Raw genomic sequence first — 24,166 nt, 5'->3', positions numbered from 1 at the left:
GTGAGTTCTGTGAAATAGCCCCTTGTATTGTATTAGTTGTAAATAAGCATTTTTAGACATTAGGTAAATGTTTGGGCAGAATGTCAGGGTCGGTGACATTTTTGAAGATCAATGAAAATGGTGGAACCGATAACAAGAGGTTCCAGTCTGATTCCACGAAGCTCTGCCATCTTTGTCTTTTTACATTCAACACAATGCATGCAATGGCTCGATATAGGTGTTCTAGTCTGTGAATTGACATTGCGTTACAGTGTTGAAAAGCACTCTGTTTATAGGGAAAAGCAGGAGCTCCACTTACAAAAACACAGCACTTCTCTTCCCTGCTGACTCTGCAGAGGTGGGACCACTCAGTCTCCCCCATTACGCCTCTGTGACATTCATTGTTAAGGTGAGACGATGAATAGACAGTCTGAACAAGGTTAAAGACATTACCAGTCAACTAACTTTGTTTATAACCAGCATGACAAGCAAACCTCTGGTAAGATATTAAATACATAATTATACCCACATACCCATATAGCTTAAAGTAGAACCAGTGGAGATTTGATATATATATATTGAGAATAGAGTTATGAATTAACAAAAATAAATAACCTTTACCAAAAGTTATAAAATAATCTGCACAACAATCTACTGGTTGTTTTCATATTGTTTTTTTTAGTTCAAAACAAGCAAAAATATTTCTGACTCATCCCTTCACAGCAGAAAATATAGCATCACTCAGTCATGTGATCATATATGAATCCCTAACTTCAACTCCTTTGCATTTGTCCGTTGTATGCAGGTCATGTCAAACAGTGACTCCTGATACATATATCATAATCAGTATGTCTAGTGCATTTTAACCTGTCCTGACCTTCCTCACCAACATTGGAGTCGTGCTGGGTTCAAACAAACCAAGAATGTAAATCACAGCAGGTGATGGAAAACACCCAGGCTACCCCTATTTGCATGTGTGCAGACAAACCAGGTTCAGGAATTTGTTTTTTAAAAAAGGCACGGCCAGGAAACCTAAGACTGCACCGAAGAGTGTTGTATTTGAGTGTTCAAGGCGCTTTCTTTTCTTTCATCTTTTTCTTAATAGTTCTAATGCAGAAAAAGACATTTAGTTGTTTTTATACTAATTCATTGACAATGAATGTGTTGGATCTGATACACAATTGCTTGTCTACAATAGAGTTGTAATTTTATCATCAGACACAGGGTAGCACTGTTGTCCTCCCAAGTGCTCCTTTCTTGTTTTACTAATATTGTATCAACCTTTCTCTTGAAATGATGCATTGGATTTGTTTCTTTTCAGTGTTGTTCCAGTGTGTAATTGGGACATGCTTCTCTAGACCAAGAGAGTGTGGACATAAGCATAAGATTCTTTTCACTCTGAAATGTTTTCTGTTAACAAAATGTTTTATTTTATTACAAAGTATCTCTCAAATTGTATCATGAAAACAAAAAGAAGAATCCTGAAGGGACCTTCAATCTGATTTTATCCTTCAAGACTATTTTTATTTTTTTTGCAGTATGAGACAGCACTTAAATAATAAATCAAACCTCAAACTGAAAGATAGAAGAACTCTAAGACAAGCATTTGCTGAGCCTTAGTACATAACATCTGAAGCATTTTATATTGTCTTGTGATGAAATTTCTTTCCTCTCTCTCTAACAATCAATGAGCTTCTGGAAGTGACTATATAGTTGAGTGAAAAAGTAAGAAACTTTGACTCCCCCCTCCTCAGAATAGCTCTATAGCTGACATATAAAGTCTTCCTCACAGAGTTGTTTTTATCTCTGCAAGTCTTCCGTCTGCACAGATCAGCCCTAAAATAATCCACCTGCTGCCTACTCAATGATGAACATGTGGCCACTTTAAATTTGTCTGCCAGGCTTTCAGCCTTTCTCTGCCCTACAACACGTTGAAGTATATCTACTTTGAATTAAAGGTATGAATTCTCACCTTGAGCTATTCAAACTGAACACAGCCTGTTCACAGTTACCCTGAATTGAATTAAGGTCTATCAATACTTTTGCAGACAACAAGTGCACACCGATTTGCTTTTCACAACTTAATATCAGAGCCTGGAAGTTAGCAAAGTTTGACTGAATTTGGCTCATGTGTAGTTCGATGTTAGGGGAAATGGATGGTTGTACAAAAGTCTGGATTGCTGAATTCAGGGGTTAAAATCCACTGACAGAATGTAAAATCTTAAAGAAAGAAATACATTTGAGATGATAGCTGCAATGAAATCCATAATTTCACAAACAATTAAGAAACTGCTTTCTGAGTGTTTTGTGTCCCTACAAGGTGTTTTGCAAGAACGTCTATAACGTGTGGATCATTTAGGGCTCTTTTTCAAAGACTTAGTCCAACATTTAAATACCAATGGGAAAGAAACAAGAAATCTGCCAGCAAATTCTTAGCAGGAAACTAATCTTAAGCTTTGATGAATTTGGCAGGCTGGCTGAGCTCCTACCTTTGTTAACACATCATTACACTTTCCCTTCCTTCTGCATTTGTAAGCAAAGAAAGCAGAAACAGCAGCAAGTACATGTCACTGCCTTCTATTGATGCATAATTAATGTGTATTGCAAGGTATTCCATGCAGGTCTGTGAAGTGATAGTAATTTGGGACGAGATGGACTTCATCCCTCTGAAGGCTCCTGGAAAGTATTCAGTATTTGTGTTAATGAGCCAAACCAGCTCAGTGTGCATATTTGTGAACAACAGCTTTATGCATGTGCCGCTGTTTTGCAGCAGAGCTACCCGAAGGTTCAGGGGCCAACTTAATGGGATCCGAAGAACTTTGAATTGATTTGTATTTGCCTTTGTAAGAAGTAAAGCCTGCACATGCTTATACAGTAACATGAATAATTCTGTGCGAGTGTCTTGGGAGTTGATAAGGTCTATTAATTTTCCAGTGATTTGGAATAGGGAGCTACACAATCACCATTCCCCCCACTAGTGTAATATGCACACATTATGGCTTCATTTGTCCTGTATAGATGTGGTAATTTAAATTGATTAATGACACTAAAGGCTTTATTAACACTGCTTTAATAAGAAAGTGTTTATTTCTGCATATCACAGTTGAATGTACAATAGCAAAGCAAAAATATATGATCATAGTAAGACATAAATATATTGGACGATAGGAAATGGAAAAACAGCAAAGAAAATTCATTTAATTTACTATTAGTATTAAAATAAAATATTTGCATTTCTGTGTGTGAAAATTATACATATAATCCATAACACAAATAATATAAATTTGTATAGCTTGAACAAAGTTTCAGTGCTTTTACTGCAACATACAGTAGCCTGGAAGGAATTGGATAATAACAGCAAAAAAATCCTGATTCCATTTTAATTAGATAAGGCCAATTACCTTGTATGCCATATTAAATGTCTTAATGTGGTCCAGGACAAGGTGCTTTTGGGTAAGAAGAGGGAACACAGTGTGACTGGTTGTACGAAAAGCCGAATACTGTCTGTTTCAGCTGAGACTCTATGTCTCACTGTCTTGCTGTCATTCAAGTACTGAAGATTTGAGAAAGTATAACAGCATCAATAAGAGTTCCATCCACTTGCAGCACAATATCTTTGAGAAAGAAAATGGGTAGATTGTTACACAAGTGCTCCAGAATACTTTTACACCACGACCCCAAGAGAGACAAATTCTGACTGGCCAAAAGCAGTCATGATGTACTGACTGTATGACATTTCTTTAGTTAGCCACATTTCACATCGATTTTAGGTGTGGACAATATTGGTTAGAGGCATGTTTGGACTACCTCGAAACTATCTTAATCGCTAATTTGACAGTTGATACCGCTCTCCTGCCAGGGGCCGTTATTATAAATAATCATTCATGTTCAATCAGGAGTAGAAACAAGGGGAACAGCGAGCTAAACTTTCATAATAGTAGTTTCACTGTGAGGTAATTCACTGGCTAAGAAATGATACACTCATTACATTACACCGAGTGTGTCGTCGACAACACGCGGGTTTCCACGGGTTTTGGATTGGATTGTTTGTGCAATCCGAAAAATTTACACGGTTTCTGAAAGCTGAGACTCTCCGCCAACCAGCTATACCTTATTGAATTTTTATCATATTGCACAAACACTCACATAATTACGGCGATCCAAAATCCACTTGGGCAAACATGTCATTGACGGCACACTCGGTGTCTCTCCAAGAAAGTGAAAAAGTACATGTCCCAATAAGTACTAGGAATACTTTAAATGTATTCTAATAGCCAAAAGGCTGTTTTAGATACTGTAGTTGCTGGAGTAAAACCCCAAACAACTTAGGAACTACTTTTATTCACCAGAAAGATAAACAATAATTGACAAATCTCTTATGGTACATAAGGGCATGAGTCCCCAGATTGCCAGCAAAAAAAGCCCCACCATGTGGACAAATGCCCCGAGGCTACCATTGTCAGCTTCAATTAGCAAATTGACTGTTAACAGTGGGAAGCAACTAGCTAAACTGCATTGAGTGTTGTTGTTTCTGTAAGCAACTAGGAATACACCTGGAAGCAACCACAACAGCTAAGAAGCAGTCCGTCTAAAGTGGCCAGATGTCCTAGCAGTAAGGTCATGCTCAATGTCAGAAGGCTAGGAACCTCAACCCTGTGGCTAATATCCCGTATGTCAGTCCCCACTCTCTCCCCCTGGTTTCCTACTCTATCCACTGTCCTATCGAATAAATGCAACAACAAAAAAGTAACATGAATACCATAAACTTGAGATTAATCACATTTTTAGCAAGTTCTGAAGTTGTCAAGGTATGTAGATATCTTCCATCCTGACTCATTTGGTTATTAAAAACATGCTGCATACACAAACCTGTGGATTGATAGCTTCTGCACCGTACAATTCATTTCAGCAATTGTGCTGCAAATCATAGATTATACTTCACTTAAGCTGCTACGCCTGCAATGCTTAAACTACCAGGCTGAATGTTCAGTTGTGGACTCGCCTCTCTCGTTGAATACACAGGAACGTGACCTTCTGCGAAACATGGTGGCCCCCGGGCCTTTCTTCTTGGTCAGGCGCAGATAAATGTCAGACGTGAGAAACCTCGGGTAGGAGTCTTTTTTCATCAGGCTGTACACTTTTGTTTGGGCAGCTTCAAAACTACTCTTTGTAGGCTTTGCTATGTCCTTTTGGATGGCCATTTTGGTGCTGTAGTCAATGTTGACCTAAGAGAAAAGAAATTGGGAAAGAATGAAAAATACAGTTAACTACAAATGGGAAACAAATGAAATTCTGTATTTTGGCTTTATTAGGACGCATCATTAAAAGTTGTGTTTGGATATGCTTTAGTTTTTTAGCTTTTACAGGTAGCTGAAACACTGAGAAGAGTTTAGACAAAGCCTTTTGGTCTTCACATGATATATAGCTGCTGAGTTCCGCAACATCATTTTGGCCTGTTCTTTCTGCCTCTCACGTTTTTCTTTAACCCTGGAACATGATCGCTTAAATTAGGAACACCATCACAAGCGCCGGACGATTTTAACCTGATATAATATACCAGATAAAAAGTACTTGTCATCAAAATATATCAAAATATGACAATACATGATAACATTACAGTAGTGTTCTTTTATTTTCCAACTGTGCCATGTCTAACAAAATGAAAATAAGTATCACGAGGGGACCTAATAAAATGCACCAAAATTAAAATTAGGGGAAAAAAAGCCTATAAAGAAAAATAATGAAACTGAAATCTTGGTCTTTGGTCCACCCATTCCAGGGACGTTTGAGACATCCCTGGTGAAGACACAGGACACATGACCAGCTGCAGGAGAGAGAAACTATTCCAAGGTGAAAATCACCTGAACACATTCCTGTAGTAAAAATATGTTTTGGAGAAGGGAAACACTCACGCCTTCAAAGATGTTAAAGACATTGCTGAAGCTACTCAGAGACCCATGACACTCAGACAAAAACTCAGAACTCAGTTTGCTTGGGTGAAAATCAGAAAAGATTATCTCATATAATTACAGAGGAAACCTGTATGTTACAGACTGTAAAGATACATTTAGCTGTTTTCTATGTTGACAAATTTGTTTTCCTCAAACAGCTCAAGATTAGCTTCTTTGCCTCAAGGGCATAATTAACAACCGAGCATACTTTGATATATACTAACATTGACCAAAGCTGAAATCTGTGTTATTTATGACCTTAAAAGAAAGGGGAGAGGTAATGCGAGTCTAAAGCTTATACTGTCATGATGAAACATCAGAGTGTTTGGATATCATCACAGATATGGATGTTTATTTTATGATTATTGCTCTTGAAAAGTTTACTGTAGTTTTTTTAAAATGTAGAATAATATAATGTTGGTTTTGCTAAGCTGTGCACTGTCATGAAATGTTTATTTTTCTAGACTAAAAGACTAAACGTTGCAAGGCCTGTTCTCAGCAATAAAAGTGAGAGCAACTTACACAGCTGACAACAATCATCGAGATTGAACTGTTCCATCTGCCACCATTATTGTGGAACGCTCCATTTATTTACATTTGGAGCAGTATATTGTATACTTCAGCATATACATTTTATGTACATCATCAGAGACTGACAGTGAGTGGGCGATGCTCTCTGCAGTTCTGTAGAAGAATGCCAAAACCTCAGACTGAAGAACAAACTCGTAAGGGTCAGATGTGCTGCAGGCAGGAAGCTCGGTTTATGGTGGTCGTATCATCCTCGCAAAGGAGATGGAAACATTTCAAACCGCTTCTGTCTGCCACAGAAATAACCATACTGGTTCAATTTCGATTTTTATGAATGTAACCATCTGATGCATTGCACCAGATTGAGCCTGAGGCTAATTTACATCTGCATCTGTCCCTTGTCAGATAAAAAAATAACATATATAGCACCAGTGCATGCAGCACAATACATGCATGACCTCACCAAGCTACTGTTCCTAACAATTGTTGACAAAGGTCAACTTGCTACAGGCTCATGCAGAGCTTTACAGTGCACCCACTCTTAGTTTTATTACAATGAAATCTCCGGCAGTACACAATGACCAATGAGGGAAAAATGGTAAAGTGCACATATTGTTAAAGCCTTAAAGCTGTTCTTGTTAGCACATTTACATCTGTGCAGTTTCTGATGAATAAATATGCCTTTTCTTACCTCTTTAGGGGCGTCCGAATCAATAAAAACTGTATAAATTAATCTCGCTTTGGACACCAACTTGGTCTCAGAATCTATGGTCTTGTATTCTTCACAGGCCAACCAGAACTCAATGTTTTCCTCGCTGAACTCCGTCCTGAGGAACTGAGAAAAGTTTTCGACCCCATCTTAAGTACAGAACAGAGACAGAGATGTACTTTAGATAGGGACACTATACAAAGCTGAACAATCTGTATTTTATGTGCCCACTTTTGATTGCAGCTGTACATACAAAGGAGGAATCAACTTTCCATAACTTCCTCTTCTAAAAGGCATCATAATGTCGCCACGACATTCTTATCTAATTTAAAATTTAATTTTAATAAAACTTTAAATGAATGTACTTCTGCACCAATATTATTTTCATGACTACAAGTACATAGTATAAAGTATTCCCCACTGAGCATATACCATGGTTTACTTTGTTTCACTGTGCCACTTATGTATATCTTGTGTCGTTATAAGGAAGTTGTCCAGTTTCAGTCTAACTATCTTTGCTAACAAACATTAGAAGCTGGAGTAAAACGTTCCACTTCTCTCCATTAAACTATTCAGCCTCCAGCACATTTGAGCAGATTCATTTTCAATTGAATTGGATCATTTGACAGCAGAAGTTAAAGTATTTGACAACAAGACAACCCATTTTTAAAAAGTTTTGAGGCTTTAAACTGACCCGAGTGCTTCAGCAATTCTTCAAAGGAGTCGCTCCATTGCAGAGCGACCTCTGGTGAAATACTGCTGCAAAAATAAAAAATCAGAGGTCAGGTCTTTCCTAATGATGCAGTAGAGAAAGTTGTGGATTATCATGAGATGTTGTGTTTGTAGATGTGTGCATTGAGTCATGGAGAGAAACTGGAAAGTGAGTTTGGCAATAAAATACCGGTCAATACCAAAGTTGCTTGTTTATGAAATTAATGGACTTTGCCTCACTTGCTGGTTGTCGTGTTCGTCTTTTTATTAGGACTGACATTTTCGTGCGAGCCAGACTTGGTGAGAAAAAGGCTGAGTCTGCTCTTCCTCTCCTTATCTTTCTGTCTGGAAACACACAAGAAGAAAAACGGTTTTCAAAACGGTGTACGTGCAGCTGTGGCGCAAAAACCAGCACCTTATCAGAGAATTCTGAGTCATAGACACATCTCTAAAGTTATGTACATTAAAAGTTACACAAATCTGTGTGGTACAATATAAAGCACCAGTTAAGTCGCATGTGGAAATGTGATTTAACAAAAAGACTGCAGTGGCTCATGGAGGACAGCAGCTTTGAAAAGTCACCAGTCTTACAAAGTGGAAGCCATGGTTGCTTTCAGTCACACTCTTAACCGTATTAAGTAAAAATAACATTCTCTAACATTTACGAAAGCATATCATGAAATTACAACTTTCTAAAAACATAACAAGCATTTAAAATTAACAGAGGTTCACACACCAACCTGCTTGTATCGTCCTTCATCTTTGGTGCCTGCAAGTCTTCTTGACAGAGCATTTTGAAACCTGCTTCCTCCTTTGGGGCCATGTAGTTGAATTGAGGAAATAGAAAAAGAAGTGTCTCCATGCTGTTCTGTCTGTCTCTGGTGTGCTAAGAGACAGGCCACAAATAGCTCTCTGACAAATTTTTAACCCATCACACGATGATCTGCCACGTCTTTTATAAACCCTCTTCGCATTTCATTTCCCATACCTTGTGTTACTTCCTGTAATGGTTCAACCTCTTGTTGCTTCTTTGGCAGCTCAAGAGAAACCCCCCGTGTTCAACATCCTGTCAACTGTTCACTAGAAAATTAAAAAAGTAAGCTCCTTACACTCATTCACTGATCAGGTTATTTTTTGTCCTGAATATAAGGTTTGTACAGACAAAAACAAAAAAAACCACTGGTTAAATAAAACACAGCTTTTAGAAGGACTTTTGTGACATGATTTGACAATGATTTTTTGATTCGTCATGGGAAAGTTGTTGATCCATTTCTTCTTTAACCTGAGACCCCTGAGCTTACTCTGTGATTCGACTTGCACCACCAGCGAGGCAGGACGCTGTTGAGCTGGAAATAATAAAATGTAATAAACAATAAAGGTGTTTGCGCAGAGTGTGGTTTTGCTCTTCAAGAACATTAGAGCTCTAATGGAGAAAGACAAACTGACTGTGACAGTGGAAAGCAAAAGTGAATAGTTGTGTTGGAGATAGAGACACATGTAAATGTCTGTAAGAGATTAAAGGAAGATAACTAGCTGTTAAAGTTGTGACAGGATACGATGAAGACAACAGTTTACCAACCTAAAAATAATGAAGATAAAATCCTTCTGTCATGTGATGTAAGTGGCTATGCTAACAGTTCGCAACTGGATTTCTCCTCTTGCTGGTGTTCTCAAGCTGGCTACTGTGATATTTATGTAGAAGTACTGTAGCCTCAATCTACCCACAGGTGAGTCAGTGAGCATTCTTGAAATATTTAGGCTGAATTGTGCTGTTAAATGTTGCTTCTTAAGCATGAGAAGGGAACATAATCATTCACTGTGTCATAAATAAGATTAAAGATTATTGCTGTCTCTGGCCACAACTAATAATCATTGGAAGTTGCATGAGTACGTCATTAAGTTTGTTCTGTTGTTGAAATAAGAGTATAAAAATAGTACAGTAGGTATAGGCAGTATGTTAATACAGGTTTTAGGCACAGCTGTTTTATTAACCTCACAGTTGAACAGGGAAGAGAAAAGGACAGGGTGTGGTGGAAAGATTATCTAAATAATTTGGTGGAAGTAAGTTTCGAACTCTCACACACTCACAGCACAGGCATACTGTTGCTTTGGTTTAGCCTGAGTTGAAGCTAGCCCGGATCTATTAGTTAGCAGAAACAACACAAACAGCCCAGTATGTTCCTCAAAGACTCCTACAGCATAATGTAATGTAAGTCTTTTATATGCAATAAACTTGCGTAGCTCAAGGCTAAATAAGTGTTTCTCCATTCTCCCATTAAAGAAAACACATTGATTTAAAGAGACTGATTGTTGCATTAAATGTGTTTGTGCAGGAGCTCAGTGAGCAGATAAACTGAAGCTGCAGTGTCCTTTTCCTTCAGGTGAACAACCTACTGCTGAATCACTAAACATTAAACTGCATCATTTTGCTTCCCTGTATATATTTGCTTCTTGTCAACATACCAGATGAGAGAACCATAATAATCAATACACAGCCCTGGCCGAAGAGGTTCTCCCAGCTGGAAAGAAAGATTAGGTTTATGTTGTTTGATTAATTCAAAGTAATATTACCATTCACAATTCTGTAACTATTTCGCCAGCACCAGGTCACATGCTGGTGTTTTCCAAAAATCAACATTTGTGTTATAGTATGAAGAGAACCAAAATAAAGAGTTGTTTGAAGATATTAAGTTCAAGTCAAAGTCTAAAGTGTCACTTAACTGAGCCAAAAATATATCTGTGTATAGCAGTCACGCTTACATTAAACAACACGTTCTCTAGTAGATGTTCATTGGTTAGCTTTATTTGTGGATGTCTGTCTTTATCTTTTGTTCCTCTATAAGGACAACTGTCTAGCTGTGGGTATGGTAACATGTAAAAATGTCTTTATAGAGTGTGTTCTGCATGTTGTTTGGTGAAAGAGGAAGTGAAGGAGTTGGAACTTTAAAGTGCTGACGGGGGCAAAGAGGGAAGCATGGGTGATGTTACTTCCCGTCTGTAAACATCTGTTCTTGCCCGTCTAGTCTGTCAAGTTCATCCGCTCATTCGTCTTTAGAAATAGAGTTAATAGTTGGTTATTTGACGATATTATTTGAAGGAGTGGTAGTACAAGTGTTTATACTAACTTAACTAACTTACTTACTAAATTGAGTCAGACAAGAAAATAAACGATTGAGAAGACACATTGTAACACACACTAACACACACTAACACAAACACACGCACACACACACACACACACATGCACACACACACACACACACACACACACACACACACAAACACACACACACACACAAACACACGCACACACACACACACACACATGCACACACACACACACAAACACACGCACACACACACACACATGCACACACACACACACACACACATAGACACACACATGCACACACACGCAAACACACACACACACACACACACACGCACGCACACACACACACACACACACACACACACACACACACACAGACACATACAGGAAAACACAAATAAACCACATAGAACCCCCCAAAAAAGTCAGGGTCAGAGCAAAATCAACCTCAAAAGTTAAAAACTAAAGTCAATGGGGAAGTACAACAAAATGCAGTTTCATGAGTGTATACTTTTACTTTAAGATTTTTTTTTTTGTCCCAACTGCTCATTTATTTAATTGTACACACTGTAATGGGGGTTATTGAAAAACAATCTGTTTTGATTATAAAGGCTAAGATTTGTATGTATGCATATATGTGTATGTATGTGTGTGTGTGTGCGTGTGCGTGCGTGCGTGCGTGCGTGCGTGCGTGTGTATATACACTCAACAAAAATATAAACGCAACACTTTTGTTTTTGCTCCCATTTGTCATGAGATGGACTCAAAGATCTAAAATTCATTCCAGATACACAATATTACCATTTCTCTCAAACATTGTTCATAAATCTGTCTAAATGTGTGATAGTGAGCACTTTTGCTTTGCTGAGACAATCCATCCCACCTCACAGGTGTGCCACATCAAGATGCTCATCAGACACCATGATTAGTGCATAGGTGTACCTTAGACTGTCCACAATAAAAGGCCACCCTGAAATGTGCAGTTTTTGCTTTATTGAGGGTCTGGGGACTCAGAACCAGTCAGTATCTGGTGTGACCACCATTTGCCTCATGCAGTGCAACACATCTTCTTCGCATAGAGTTTATCAGATTGTCAATTGTGGCCTGTGGAATGTTGGTCCACTCCTCTTCAATGGCTGTGCGAAGTTGCTGGATATTAGTGGGAACTGGTACGCGCTGTCGTATACGCCGGTCAAGCACATCCCAAACATGCTCAATGGGTGACATGTCCGGTGAGTATGCTGGCCATGCAAGAACTGGGACATTTTCAGCTTCCAAGAATTGTGTACAGATCCTTGCAACATGGGGCCGTGCATTATCTTGCTGAAACATGAGGTGATGTTCATGGATGTATGGCACAACAATGGGCCTCAGGATCTCATCACGGTATCTCTGTGCATTCAAAATGCCATCAATAAAATGCACCTGTGTTCTTCGTCCATAACAGATGCCTGCCCATACCATAACCCCACCACCACCATGGGCCACTCGATCCACAACATTGACATCAGCAAAGCGCTCACCCACACGACGCCACACACGCTGTCTGCCATCTGCCCTGAACAATGTAAACCGAGATTCATCCGTGAAGAGAACACCTCTCCAACGTGCCAGACGCCATCGAATGTGAGCATTTGCCCACTCAAGTCTGTTACGGCGACGATCTGGAGTCAGGTTAAGACCCCGATGAGGACGACGAGCATGCAGTTGAGCTTCCCTGAGACGGTTTCTGACAGTTTGTGCAGAAATTCTTTGGTTATGCAAACCAATTGTTTCAGCAGCTGTCTGAGTAGCTGGTCTCAGACGATCTTGGAGGTGAACCTGCTGGATGTGGAGGTCCTGGGCTGGTGTGGTTACACGTGGTCTGCGGTTGTGAGGCCGGTTGGATGTACTGCCATATTCTCTGAAACGCCTTTGGAGACGGCTTATGGTGGAGAAATGAACATTCAATGCCCGAGCAACAGATCTGGTTGACATTCCTGCTGTCAGCATGCCAATTGCACGCTCCCTCAATGCTTGCGCCATCTGTGGCATTTTGCTGTGAGACAAAACTGCACATTTCAGAGTGGCCTTTTATTGTGGGCAGTATAAGGTACACCTGTGCACTAATCATGGTGTCTGATGAGCATCTTGATGTGGCACACCTGTGAGGTGGGATGGATTATCTCAGCAAAGCAAAAGTGCTCACTATCACACATTTAGACAGATTTGTGAACAATGTTTGAGAGAAATGGTAATATTGTGTATCTGGAATGAATTTTAGATCTTTGAGTCCATCTCATGACAAATGGGAGCAAAAACAAAAGTGTTGCGTTTATATTTTTGTTGAGTGTATATATATATATATATATATATGATCTCTACAGCAAGCTCTAGCCCTTCGTGTGTCTAGCCCGTGTGTCTCCTTCGATGTGCCAATATAACCTCCAAAAGAAAATGTATAGGAGGCATCCTAATCAGATGTCTGAACCACCTGCACCGGCTGCTTTCCATGCAAAGGAGTAGCTGCTCGATTCCATGCTCCCTATGGGGGTCTGAGCTCCTTTCCTTAACTCTATGACTGACCTCAGCTACCATATGGAGGTAATCCACAATCCCATTCTTTCAGAAACTATACCCGAAGCTCATAACAATAGTTGAGGGTTTGATAGGTTAATCAAAAACTTTGCCTTCAGGCTCAGCTATGTTGTGGGATAAACATTAGTGTCCTTACAATCAAGTAGAGAGAAAATCTTAGTTTTAACTTTGCTCAAAATTCCATTCAGGATGTATTGATGCATTGGTAGAACAAAACATACTTTCTGTACAATCATGTTTATTGCCTGTCTGCTATTTGGAAGCACATTCGCAGCACATCAGGTTGAACACCCAGTTGTGCTTCTCAGCTTTAGGCTTGGAGTTGTACAGATGGTGTTGCTGCACTAATGACTCCTACTGGGTGGCTGGATTGCTTGTGCAGTAAATGCAAAGGAAAGAGCATCATATAATGTGAAACCTGATGGGCATCAATAGGGCAATCTTTTCTCAAACATGAGGCCAAATAAATGGACATATAAGAAGTCAATAAGGCCCGGGGTTTATTCACATCAGCCGCTTAGGAAACTTTTCTTGGCTCCATTAGCGGCCTCCATGTAATGGAACTAATGTATCATGGAGGCAGTGAATAAATGAGACCAATCCCAATAAGTTAGTCAGCATTGTAACATGCATTTTATAATAATAGAGTAGAAGGTGGTTACTTGAGGTTTTAGTCATAGCAAACTAGGTTTTAATCATAGTTTCCTCTTACTTACTTTATGTACAAAAAAAAAAAAAAAAAAAAAAAAAAGTTTCCCATAAGGATATGTTGGGCCTCCCAAGTTGAGCACAGGCAAACAAAGGACTTTGTCCAGCTTTTCTCTGAAAAGCCTGATTAGAGTACTCAAAGAGATAACAAAGAGTTTTGAGAGGACTCCTAGTCCCAGCATGCCTTGCAGGTACTCCCAGAATGCTCTGCCACACCTAACACATAGGTGGGAAGTTTGGAGTGGATAAAACCAGTCGTCTCCCATTGTTCATTCTCTTTCGAGATACCCCTCTGCATCTTGTTTCACAACATGCTTCTCTGTGTTTAAAAGTTTTGGCACGTAGGTAACCCAAGGCTTCGTAGCAGACTATCATTCGGAATTCCGAGTTCAGATCATCCACTTGAACGCATCTTCACGAAGAGCGTCTAATTTCTTATTATATTGAAACTGTGATAATATTTGCTTGGTATTTGACCACTTGGGTTTTACAAGAGTTAAACCTCTTGTTTTCTTTATTTGGGCCACTGCGTCCCGTGTGTGTTTCTCTGTGAACTCTAGTGTCATAACTGAGTAATAGAACTGATTATCAGAAAGACCAGTGTGAATATAATTCGGCCACTGGCTTCTAGTAGTCAAGTAAACTATGCTCTGAGTTGTGCATGAGTTCCAGGCTGTGATTGAGCTTTCGAGGTGCGCTGTTTCTTCTCTCTCTCTCCCTTTACGCACACGCACCTTTCGGCAGACACACACACACAGAGATCTGTGGCCTTTCAGACGCTGCAGCGACTTAGATCAGGTAGAGACAGAGTTTAACTCGGTCTCTAGACAGTAGACCAGGTTGGGAGATCTGTGTTTAGTGTCCGCCATCCTGTGATCCCACTTGGTCACGCCACCATCTTGATCTTTCTCTACCCCTCCTTTCTCTCTCTCACACACACACGTCCTTTGTTGTCTGTAGTTTAGTTATTTGTTTCATTTTCAATGATTAACTTGATGTTTATTTGGTAAACATATTTTTTATTCTGTTATAATTTAAAGCGCAGTTGTTTGTGATGACTGTGTATTTACATTGTGACATAGGTTGGGTGAAAGGGCTTTGTGTTCGGATTTCACACCTTCAATTAAATACAGATTGGTGATTATTAATGATATTGGTATTTAATTAATTAATTTGAGACTGATATTGTAATGGTTGCAACTTTGGTTGTTCCCTGATTTCAGGGTGGTGCCCCGAAGTTTAATACATCCAGTTTATGAACAAACTATTGATTTATATTAATAATTAAATAAAGTTAATTATTAATGTTAATTTGATAGCCATGTTTTACTTGATGAAACCCAACCTAATTGTTGATCAGGTATTCGCTCCTGAAAACCCCAACAGCTATATGCTGAATTTTTGCTCCATCAAAAAAACTCTAACTTCACAATATAAACCTGTACTGTGCTGCCTGTTTATTAGCTCAATATGCTTTTACAATAGAAACCCAAAAAGCTGTGAGAAAAAAAAACATTGATTTCTTTTGTGTACTTAGTCCAGGTGCACATTTACAATCTGACAAACTGGGCAAAATAAGATGTTACGATCCAAGTGCTTTGAAAGCTTTTACATTTTCATAGAAATAACAGCTGTATGAAAAGAGTGAGGGGAAATAAACATTTCTGTGCCCACATTGTGTATAAAATTCCAGATGAAATATAGGACATTAAATAGAACAAGTTACATACAAACCACAAAAATGTTTTAAAATGTTAAATATGTGTTATATATACAAATGTACTTTGTTTGTTTTGGTGGTTTTACTTTTTCATCGTTATGTGAGCAGACGTGGGATCTCCCTCTTTAATCTTTATAAGAAGGTGTAGAGCTTCCAGGAAATGCACTTCTCTTTTAGCTGATGTGTGTGAGAAGCAGACAGCAGAGACTGAACACAGCAGCCACATGGGTGCTAAACGGTGACATCATTTCCCCGTCAGTGAGTCACACAGGTCCTTCCTCAGTAGATGAAAGGCACACTACATTTCAGTGCAAACTGTCAGCTCACAGCATGATGTGAAGGTTTAATGTTGAACAGGAAGGAACCAAATGTTTTGCTCTGGTTTCATGTGAAATGTCTTTGAGTTGGGAAAAGACTCATTAGAACATACAGTATGTGAGCAGGTGTTGAGACTGTTTTACCAAAGATATACGTCAGATACAGGAACTTGTGCTGTGGTTTTCTCACCAATATAGATATGTATAGTCAATCTAGTTTGTCTTCAAAGCATCAGCTAATATTAGAATGACGACAGATAGGCTGGTCACTTACAGTAAATCAACATTTTGTTATAATCCTTTAAATATAAGAGAGGAATAGTAGACAAAGTTATTCCCTGGATTTTAATGAACTTTTTCTGAAAATGAACCAACAGATAACACAACATGATTCACGTCTTTGGTCCTAGAAAATGTACATAAACAAGATGATAATAGAAGCTTCCATGTCCACATTTACCAATGATCTTTTGACCCCTGCAATCAAGTTTCATTGGTAGACATTTATTTTAGGGCCCACATGAAAAATGTTTTATTCTACTAACAGATGTTGAAAATATACTACAGGTCCTCTCACATGACGTGAATAATGATAGATTTAACAGTTTTATTCTTTTAGTGTGGTGAGACGATAGATTAGGCCAAAACAGAGCACCACACACAACCAGATTCTATTAAAGTCTCCAAACTGGTAATCTAGACTGTCTTGCTCACATCTCTCTTACATTTTTATAAGATTTAATTTTCATCCTGAAGTCAAAAGATCAAATAAATCAGGGGAGAGATTGGGGAAAGACTTCCAGGACTACAGCCTCTGTATACATGGGGCTCAACTTAACCACTTGTCCATCAACGCTCCATCTCTATTACTCTTTACCGAAAGTTCAGCAGAATACTACTTGTAGTGTGAGTTAGGGATGAGCAAATTCATGAGGTAATTTGGGTTATTTTGCTTCCTTTTTTGGTCCTTCTTCGTTCAATGAGAAAATCCTCTCCTCGGCTGTCTCTTCATGGGCTCCCTCCAAACAACAGGATATTAGATCATTAATATTAAACATGTTTAATATACATATATGATTTGAAAAACAGTAAATCAAGCAGATCAGATTACTCTTTACGCACCTTACAAAACAGAACATTTTGGCAAGACAATATTTAGAACCAACTTTTGTCAGAATCAGGCCCAGGATCCAGAGGTGGGACAAAGTCATTGGTTTGCAAGTCACAAGTAAGTCTCAAGTCTTTGGTCTCAAGTCCCAGAGTCAAGTCCCAAGCAATGATGGGCAAGTCCCAAGTCGAGTCAAAAATCCTGACCTTCAAATTTCAAGTCCTCAACAAGTCATTAGCTGTCGTCACCAAATCAATCAATCAATCAATCAATCAATCAATCAATCAATCAATCAATCAATCAATCAATCAATCAATCAATCAATCAATCCTTTATTCATCTCTCAACTGGAGAAATTACATTTACAAATGACATGTCATTTTAACAGAGTAATAATCGATCATAGATACACATATCATGGTTGCTATTAAAATAATTTTATTTAACTGCTTAAAATAAAATAACAGTATCAGTGTTACTGACTGTTTTATTGATTTATTTTTGCTAAATTTAGTTTCTTCCATTTTTATTTGTATCTAAATTCTGTGTTGGTCCACTGAATCAGATCATTGATTTGGATCATTTTAGATCAAGTCAGGAAATTGACAAATTGATTGAGATTGAGATTATTTCCAACCCAAGTTTTAACTCCAATAAAGACAAAAGAAAACAACCCAACAGGATGTTAACATATGAGTCTGACATATGAGATATTTTGACAAACAAATGAAACTCAATGCTGCCACCTGATGACGTGTTGAAAAATTATAAAAAACAAAAGTTACTCATCAAACACATGTCAAAGGAACTTGTGCCTTGAATACTCCAGTTCAAACAGGTGTGAATTGCAGCTGTGAAATGTCAACAGATATTTTCCTCCATTTGATGACAGGCTAGAGACTCCAAACAGGATGATGCATGTTCATGTTAGCAGTTTCACATTGAAGATGGAGTGTGTCAGCTCTTCTTCTCGAGGCTTTTCTGCCTGCAGATGCAAAATGCTAACTCTGTTCTGATTACCATACCCGCTGCTGTTCAGATCGTTGGTCACATTTTAGATTTTTCTCCTTTTGCCGATATTGTGTTTTTAAATCAAAACAGGCCGACTCCTACTCCTGTGAACAAATTGGCTCTGCTGTTGAATCCAACTTCCATTTCATTTGAGAATCAAATACGAGTGAGACTCCAGCACTCTGCCTCCCCATGAATATTACATCTGAATTCACTCACTGTTTCACATTTTTCAAGTTGTTTGTGTTGTAATGGGATCCAAAAAAGTAGGCGCTTTTACAATTAATGATGTTTTTTCTTCCTTAAAATATTCTGTTTCAGTCCTTTCTGAGGAAATTGTTCCCGTGGTCCAGACATAAGAATCTGGGCTGCAGCCGAGTCGAGTTGGACCTGCAACAGGAGGGATTATTTTTTACTGGAATGCACTGTTCCTTTGCGCAGACACCCTGAGTGATGTGCTTGTAAAGAGGCCAGGACAGAGTTCTTTATCATCAGTCTATGAGACTTTCAGAGAGTCTCTCAAGTAATCAGGTCCACATGCCAATAGTGATGGATTCCACTCTGCAGCTGCCGACGACACACACACATACAGCTCAGAATTTACATTCACAAGTTTTACTTAATCAATACACATTTGAGAAGAGGCATCATCTGCAGGCTCATCTTTGTAATTAGATCTAACTCTTCTATTGGTATATGAGAAAATGCACGAGTGAGATGACCTCTTATTTAGTGTTATCACATCAGCATGTTTCTTACTTTGAGTCAGGATTCGACTCCTCTAAATGGCAGACTTAAAGCAAATACAGGTAGACAAGCAGCGCCTGACTCTGCCAAAAATCAGAAGGATGCTAATGACATTGCTGTAAAACAGAGCGATCATTTGAATCCATTAGCTGAAAGCATTTGTGCAGCTCATCGTGACAAAGAGAAGAAAGCAAAAAATGGCCGTCCATGCTCCCTAGTCTGGCAAAGAGGGAAGCTGCCTTTTTTCCCGCAGTGAAGGATATCGGGCATCTGGACGCTGCAGGACTGTTAAAACTTTGGAAACAGACGCTTGATTTTTCACATTCCACCTGAGAGTGAGAAATGTAATACAAGTTTGACTGCAGGACGATGAGTGAACAGACCCATGCTGTGATTCAGATTGGAGTTCGAATGTGGAGAGGTTTTCTGCAGGAGCAGGCATTCCTCTGCTGTCCTATTTTAGATCACTTTAATATTTGTATTCTCTAAGACACATTTACATTAATGCAGTCAAATTCTTCTGAAAATAATAATTTTACACTTAAGTGAATAGATAAGAGCCACAGGGGGACTTTGTAATTGCTTTTTTGTCATAATTATTTTGATAATAATACTAAAGTGTCCAATTAGCCTCCTCATATTGAAAACATCAGCCTTTTTTTTTAATAAATATGAACCCCACACATACTCAAGTTTTGCATAAATCTGAGTTCTCTCCACACGAAGGAAAAAAGGGAAAATAATGTTTCTAGCCCAAAAGGGCTAACAGCAGAAGGGATCTTTTTTGATACTCTGCCTCCCCTCTACGGAGAGGTCAATGGTCAGAGTCAGCGACAGGGCAGTCATCCTGGCTCTGGTGGGGATTTGATGTCACTTTCAAGGACATCTTTGGGAAAAGTGTTTCTCGGGTGTTTAAGTATTAAGGTCAGTCCCCCTTAAAGATCCACCCTGCTACCTAAAAGTCACCTCCGGGAAACTTCTTGAGCAATGCATAATAAAAACAATGCATTTAAGCTTCTCTCAGGAGTTATAAGCTCAATAAACTGAAATGTTTACTGATACCCTAACCCTAGAGTACCTATGAAAGCAAAAAAGACAGAAATATCTGAAATAAAGTTGATTATTTCTTAATATATATTTTTTAATGCCCATAGCTGCTACCGGGCCACACAAGTCAAAGCTTTCATTAAGATTTGTCACACTTTACTTTCCAATCCTTTACTATGCTTATGAGCTGGGGGTAGTGACCAAAATAATGAGATCAATGATACAAGTGTTGGCTGGGTTTAGCCTTGCAGATAGAGTGAGGAACTTTGACAGCCAATGGGAGCTCAGAGTAAAGCCGCTGCTCCTTCACATCAAAAGAAGCAGGATGAGGTGGTTTGGGCTCATCTGATCAGGATGTCTCGTGGTCGCCTACCTCGGGAGGTCTTCCATATATGTCCAACTGGGAGCAGACCCCGGTAGACCCAAAGCTCTCTGGAGGGATTACAAATCAACTCTGACCTGGGGACACCTTGGGATCCCCCAGGAGGATCTGTAAAACATTACTGGGGAGAGGGAGGTCTGGGGTGACTTGCTTAGCCTGCTGCCACCTGGCCTCTCATAAGCAGAAGATAATAGATGAATGTCAGGATAGTGTTTATAATCCTCCTTGCCTCTCCCTTTGTGTATCTCTCTGTTAGTCTCAATCCATCTATCTGTCTGTCTCTCCATGTATCCCTCTTTTCTCACCAATGATATCTAATGATAAGTTCTTGCTTTTGGTGTTTTAATGTTGGGTATGTTTAAATAATCCCCCCCCAAAATTGAACTTCTCTCCATGTAAAAGTATCCTGAGACGACTTTTGTAATGATTTGGTCCATAAATACAAAGTTATTAACTGATTCCCACAGCCATCTGTAAAGTCTGAAACAGAATAATATTGCGTTGCAGAAATCTCTCCTGCCACTCCTCGGGATCTTTTCTGCACTATGTAGGAGTGAGTGAGTCACAGTGGTCCTACTAAATGCTATTGTATCTGTTATTACAGACTTTCTCACATTTTAATTTAGACTATTTATGTTACATCATCAAACGCTGACACTGTACTACATGCTTTCTATTCTCTTCCTTTCTTTCTCTCCTTGAGTTATTGTGAAGGATTGAATGTTTCATGACTCATCACTGAAGCTGCTCATCCTCCCTCCCTCTTCCAACTCTCTGATCCTGTCTTCAATCTATGAAAGTTCACTTCCCCTGCTCTCACTTTGTGCGAGGCTAGTCTAATTAGAGTGTATTATTTGGCTGATGGTCTGTGAAACACATTGCAGCAATTATCAGTGCACTATAAACAGACGGTTATCTGTGAAATCCCTCCGCCTGCAGCGTGCGAGGATGGAAGCGTGATTAATATGCAAAGAAACCAGGTCACAGATAAAACTATCCATCGGTCAGACTGGAGACTCCTACAGAGAAAACAAAAGTGCTCTCTGCATTTGGTTGAGAGCAGATATCTTGTCCTGACATGAGGAAAGTCAAAGTTGTAAAGGAAGTATTTCATGAACATAAATGAGTCATTTTATTTCTGTATACAAAGTGTTAAACATTTCTCTACAGCTACTTTAGTCAGGCATTTTCAGTGTCAAGTTTCTTAGCTCTAATCATTCATACGTCTAATAATCATTTATGTAATAATGATGATAAAATTATATTTGTTTTCATAATGGTGAACATCTGTTTTGTAAGACACTCATAAACGAGCACATTAATCATCTGTCACGAAAGGAAAAAATTAGTCAGAGTGACTCAGCAGCCAAAAGTGAATAATATTCCCTACTGCCATTACAGAGCTGAATGAAATAAACATTATTGTGTATTTATAAAGGCATGTACTGTTGATATGATTCGATGAAATATTCTAGAGGAGGAACTACCGGTAATAAATAAGATAAGTAATTCAGCAAACCTCCACTATGAGTCAGGTCTCGAGTCCCCGAAGAAGAATCAGAGGGTAATCCAAGTGGAGTCTCCATTTTGAGTCTGAGTCCGTAATGTTGTCTCTTTTCAGGATCAGCTTCAGTTCTTCTCTTTATCATATTTATTTCATTAATTGCTAAACGCTTCTGAGTGTCAACTCTCTTTTATCTGCATGTTTATGCTCATGAATGCTTTCTTTAACTGTTTATTTTGAGAGTATGTTTATGCTTAATAATTGATATATCAATTATAAATGTTGTCAAGTGAGCATGCAGTGATGTCACTACAGCAGCTATTGTGGGACATTTAAGAAGCAGAACTATAAATGGAAATTTTGAATAAAAAAATTGGTGTCAAACTTTAAAAAAATTGACTGAGGAAACTCTCGGGAGAGGACTGATAGACCATGAATAAATCTAAAATATAAAAAATTGATAGAGTAAATCAAAAATGATTTTGATTTTCAATAATGTTACAGTGGTGTTGTTTCATGCTTAAATGTGCGCCTTTTTGAGGAGACAACTATTTATGCTGTGGGTGTCCAATAAACTTAAAAGTACCTGCAGCCCACTCGCTATTAACTAATTTAAAATGTTACTCCATTATGCAATCATGCTTAAATGATGCCAGTGAACAACTCATCTCCAAGGCAGATGAGCACAATTTTTACTCATACACAAGCTAGTAAGGCAAGGCAAGGCAAGGCAAGGCACGTTTATTTATATAGCACTGTTCAGACACAAGGCAATTCACAGTGCTTTACAGACATAAAAACATAAAAACATTAAAACAGAGCTTAAGGAAAGAATGCAACAGAAATGTATAAAAAGTAAAAAGTTTATGCTAACATTAGCCAGCTTTAAATTCAATTGTTCTAGCAATGCAAAACAAATAAAGCAGTTAGTCCTTATCCTAAATTATTTTACTCTTACTACTATTAAAGAGGAAAAGAAAAGAAAGAATAAATACAAACATGTGTAACAGCAAAGTTGCCTCACATGGTTATACAGATAACAGGATACCGTCTGATAATGCCATGACTAACCAGCTCTTCACTTCATTTCTTTTAATTTTGCCATCTGGTGAGGATGCTGACTTTCCCTTAAGGGTTCAGGTTTAGCTTCTGTAGAAAAATAATAAAGCAATTATCTGATTCACAATCTACATTTTCAAAATGTGAATCAAATAAGAATGTGGAAAGCTGTTTCACAATTATTTTTGTTACTCCCTGCTGGTCTGATGACAATGATGAAGTGTTATCTCAAACCTAAATGACATTAGATAAAAGACAACACATGAACATAAAATCTGAATTTGAATACTAAAAAAGTTTTGTCATTATTGGGAAAGTAAAACATTATAAATAATATAGCTGTACATTTAGGTTAAAAAGTAGCCTTGTAGACACCTTTAGTGAAAGTACAGTAAATGTTATTCTGGAGGGGAATTTCCCTTTTACTTGTGTTCAAAAGTAATAAGAACATCAAGACTCCTTAATAGTGGTAATATTGAGCTTTAAACTTTAATGTTCAACCTGTAGAGACACCTTAGATATTAACAGGAACCTTAATCCTTGTATAATATCGGTAACAGCTTGAATCATTATGTTATACAGTTCATAATAGTGTTTACACAGCAGTTTCCATCTTCAGCTCCCTATATAGTTTTCAATCTTATTAGTTATTCTAAGTAGCTTGTGTTCTAGTTAATTCAATACATTTGGGCCTCATTAAAGAGTTTCTTAATGAATAAAGAAAGGACTAAATGTGCTCTGGAAGTGACCTGGGATGGTTTAGAAGATCATTAAAATCACCAGTCATCAAAGTGTTGGCCGATTCTCCCTGATTAAAGAGAAAATGTGAACAAAGCTGTTTCCAAAACCTAGTTAACTAAATATGTCCTGTTTACAGGGTGCTACTTTTTGTAATTACATCTGACATAAACACCTGCACACAAGTATATTTTTCTGTACAGTAATTAAGAAATCATTTGAAAAAGAAAAGAGGAGTGGAGAAGTACATTAATAGAT

At 38.4% G+C, this 24,166-nt stretch overlaps 1 protein-coding gene across 2 annotated transcripts; it reads right to left on the bottom strand.

Annotated features, from left to right (window-relative positions):
- Nucleotides 1–3,033: 3,033 nt before the first annotated feature.
- On the bottom strand, nt 3,034–8,856 carry rgs18 (regulator of G protein signaling 18). Of its 2 annotated transcripts, none has more exons than XM_079347891.1 (5): nt 8,619–8,856; nt 8,119–8,223; nt 7,862–7,926; nt 7,150–7,316; nt 3,034–5,204 (listed from the first exon to the last, which is right to left on the bottom strand). In XM_079347891.1, the coding sequence occupies exons 1-5, from the start codon at nt 8,738–8,740 to the stop codon at nt 4,950–4,952; spliced, it is 714 nt and encodes a 237-aa protein (XP_079204017.1). In that variant the 5' UTR covers nt 8,741–8,856; the 3' UTR covers nt 3,034–4,949. The 2 variants fall into 2 exon arrangements, with proteins under 2 accessions (XP_079204017.1, XP_079204018.1); XM_079347892.1 differs by having other exon boundaries at nt 7,862–7,923.
- Between the last annotated feature and the right edge of the window lie 15,310 nt (nt 8,857–24,166).

The sequence above is a fragment of the Symphodus melops genome, assembly GCF_947650265.1.
Source record: "Symphodus melops genome assembly, chromosome: 7".
In the NCBI taxonomy this organism is placed as follows: Eukaryota; Metazoa; Chordata; class Actinopteri; order Labriformes; family Labridae; genus Symphodus; species Symphodus melops.
This window is presented reverse-complemented; position numbering and strand designations above follow the sequence as displayed.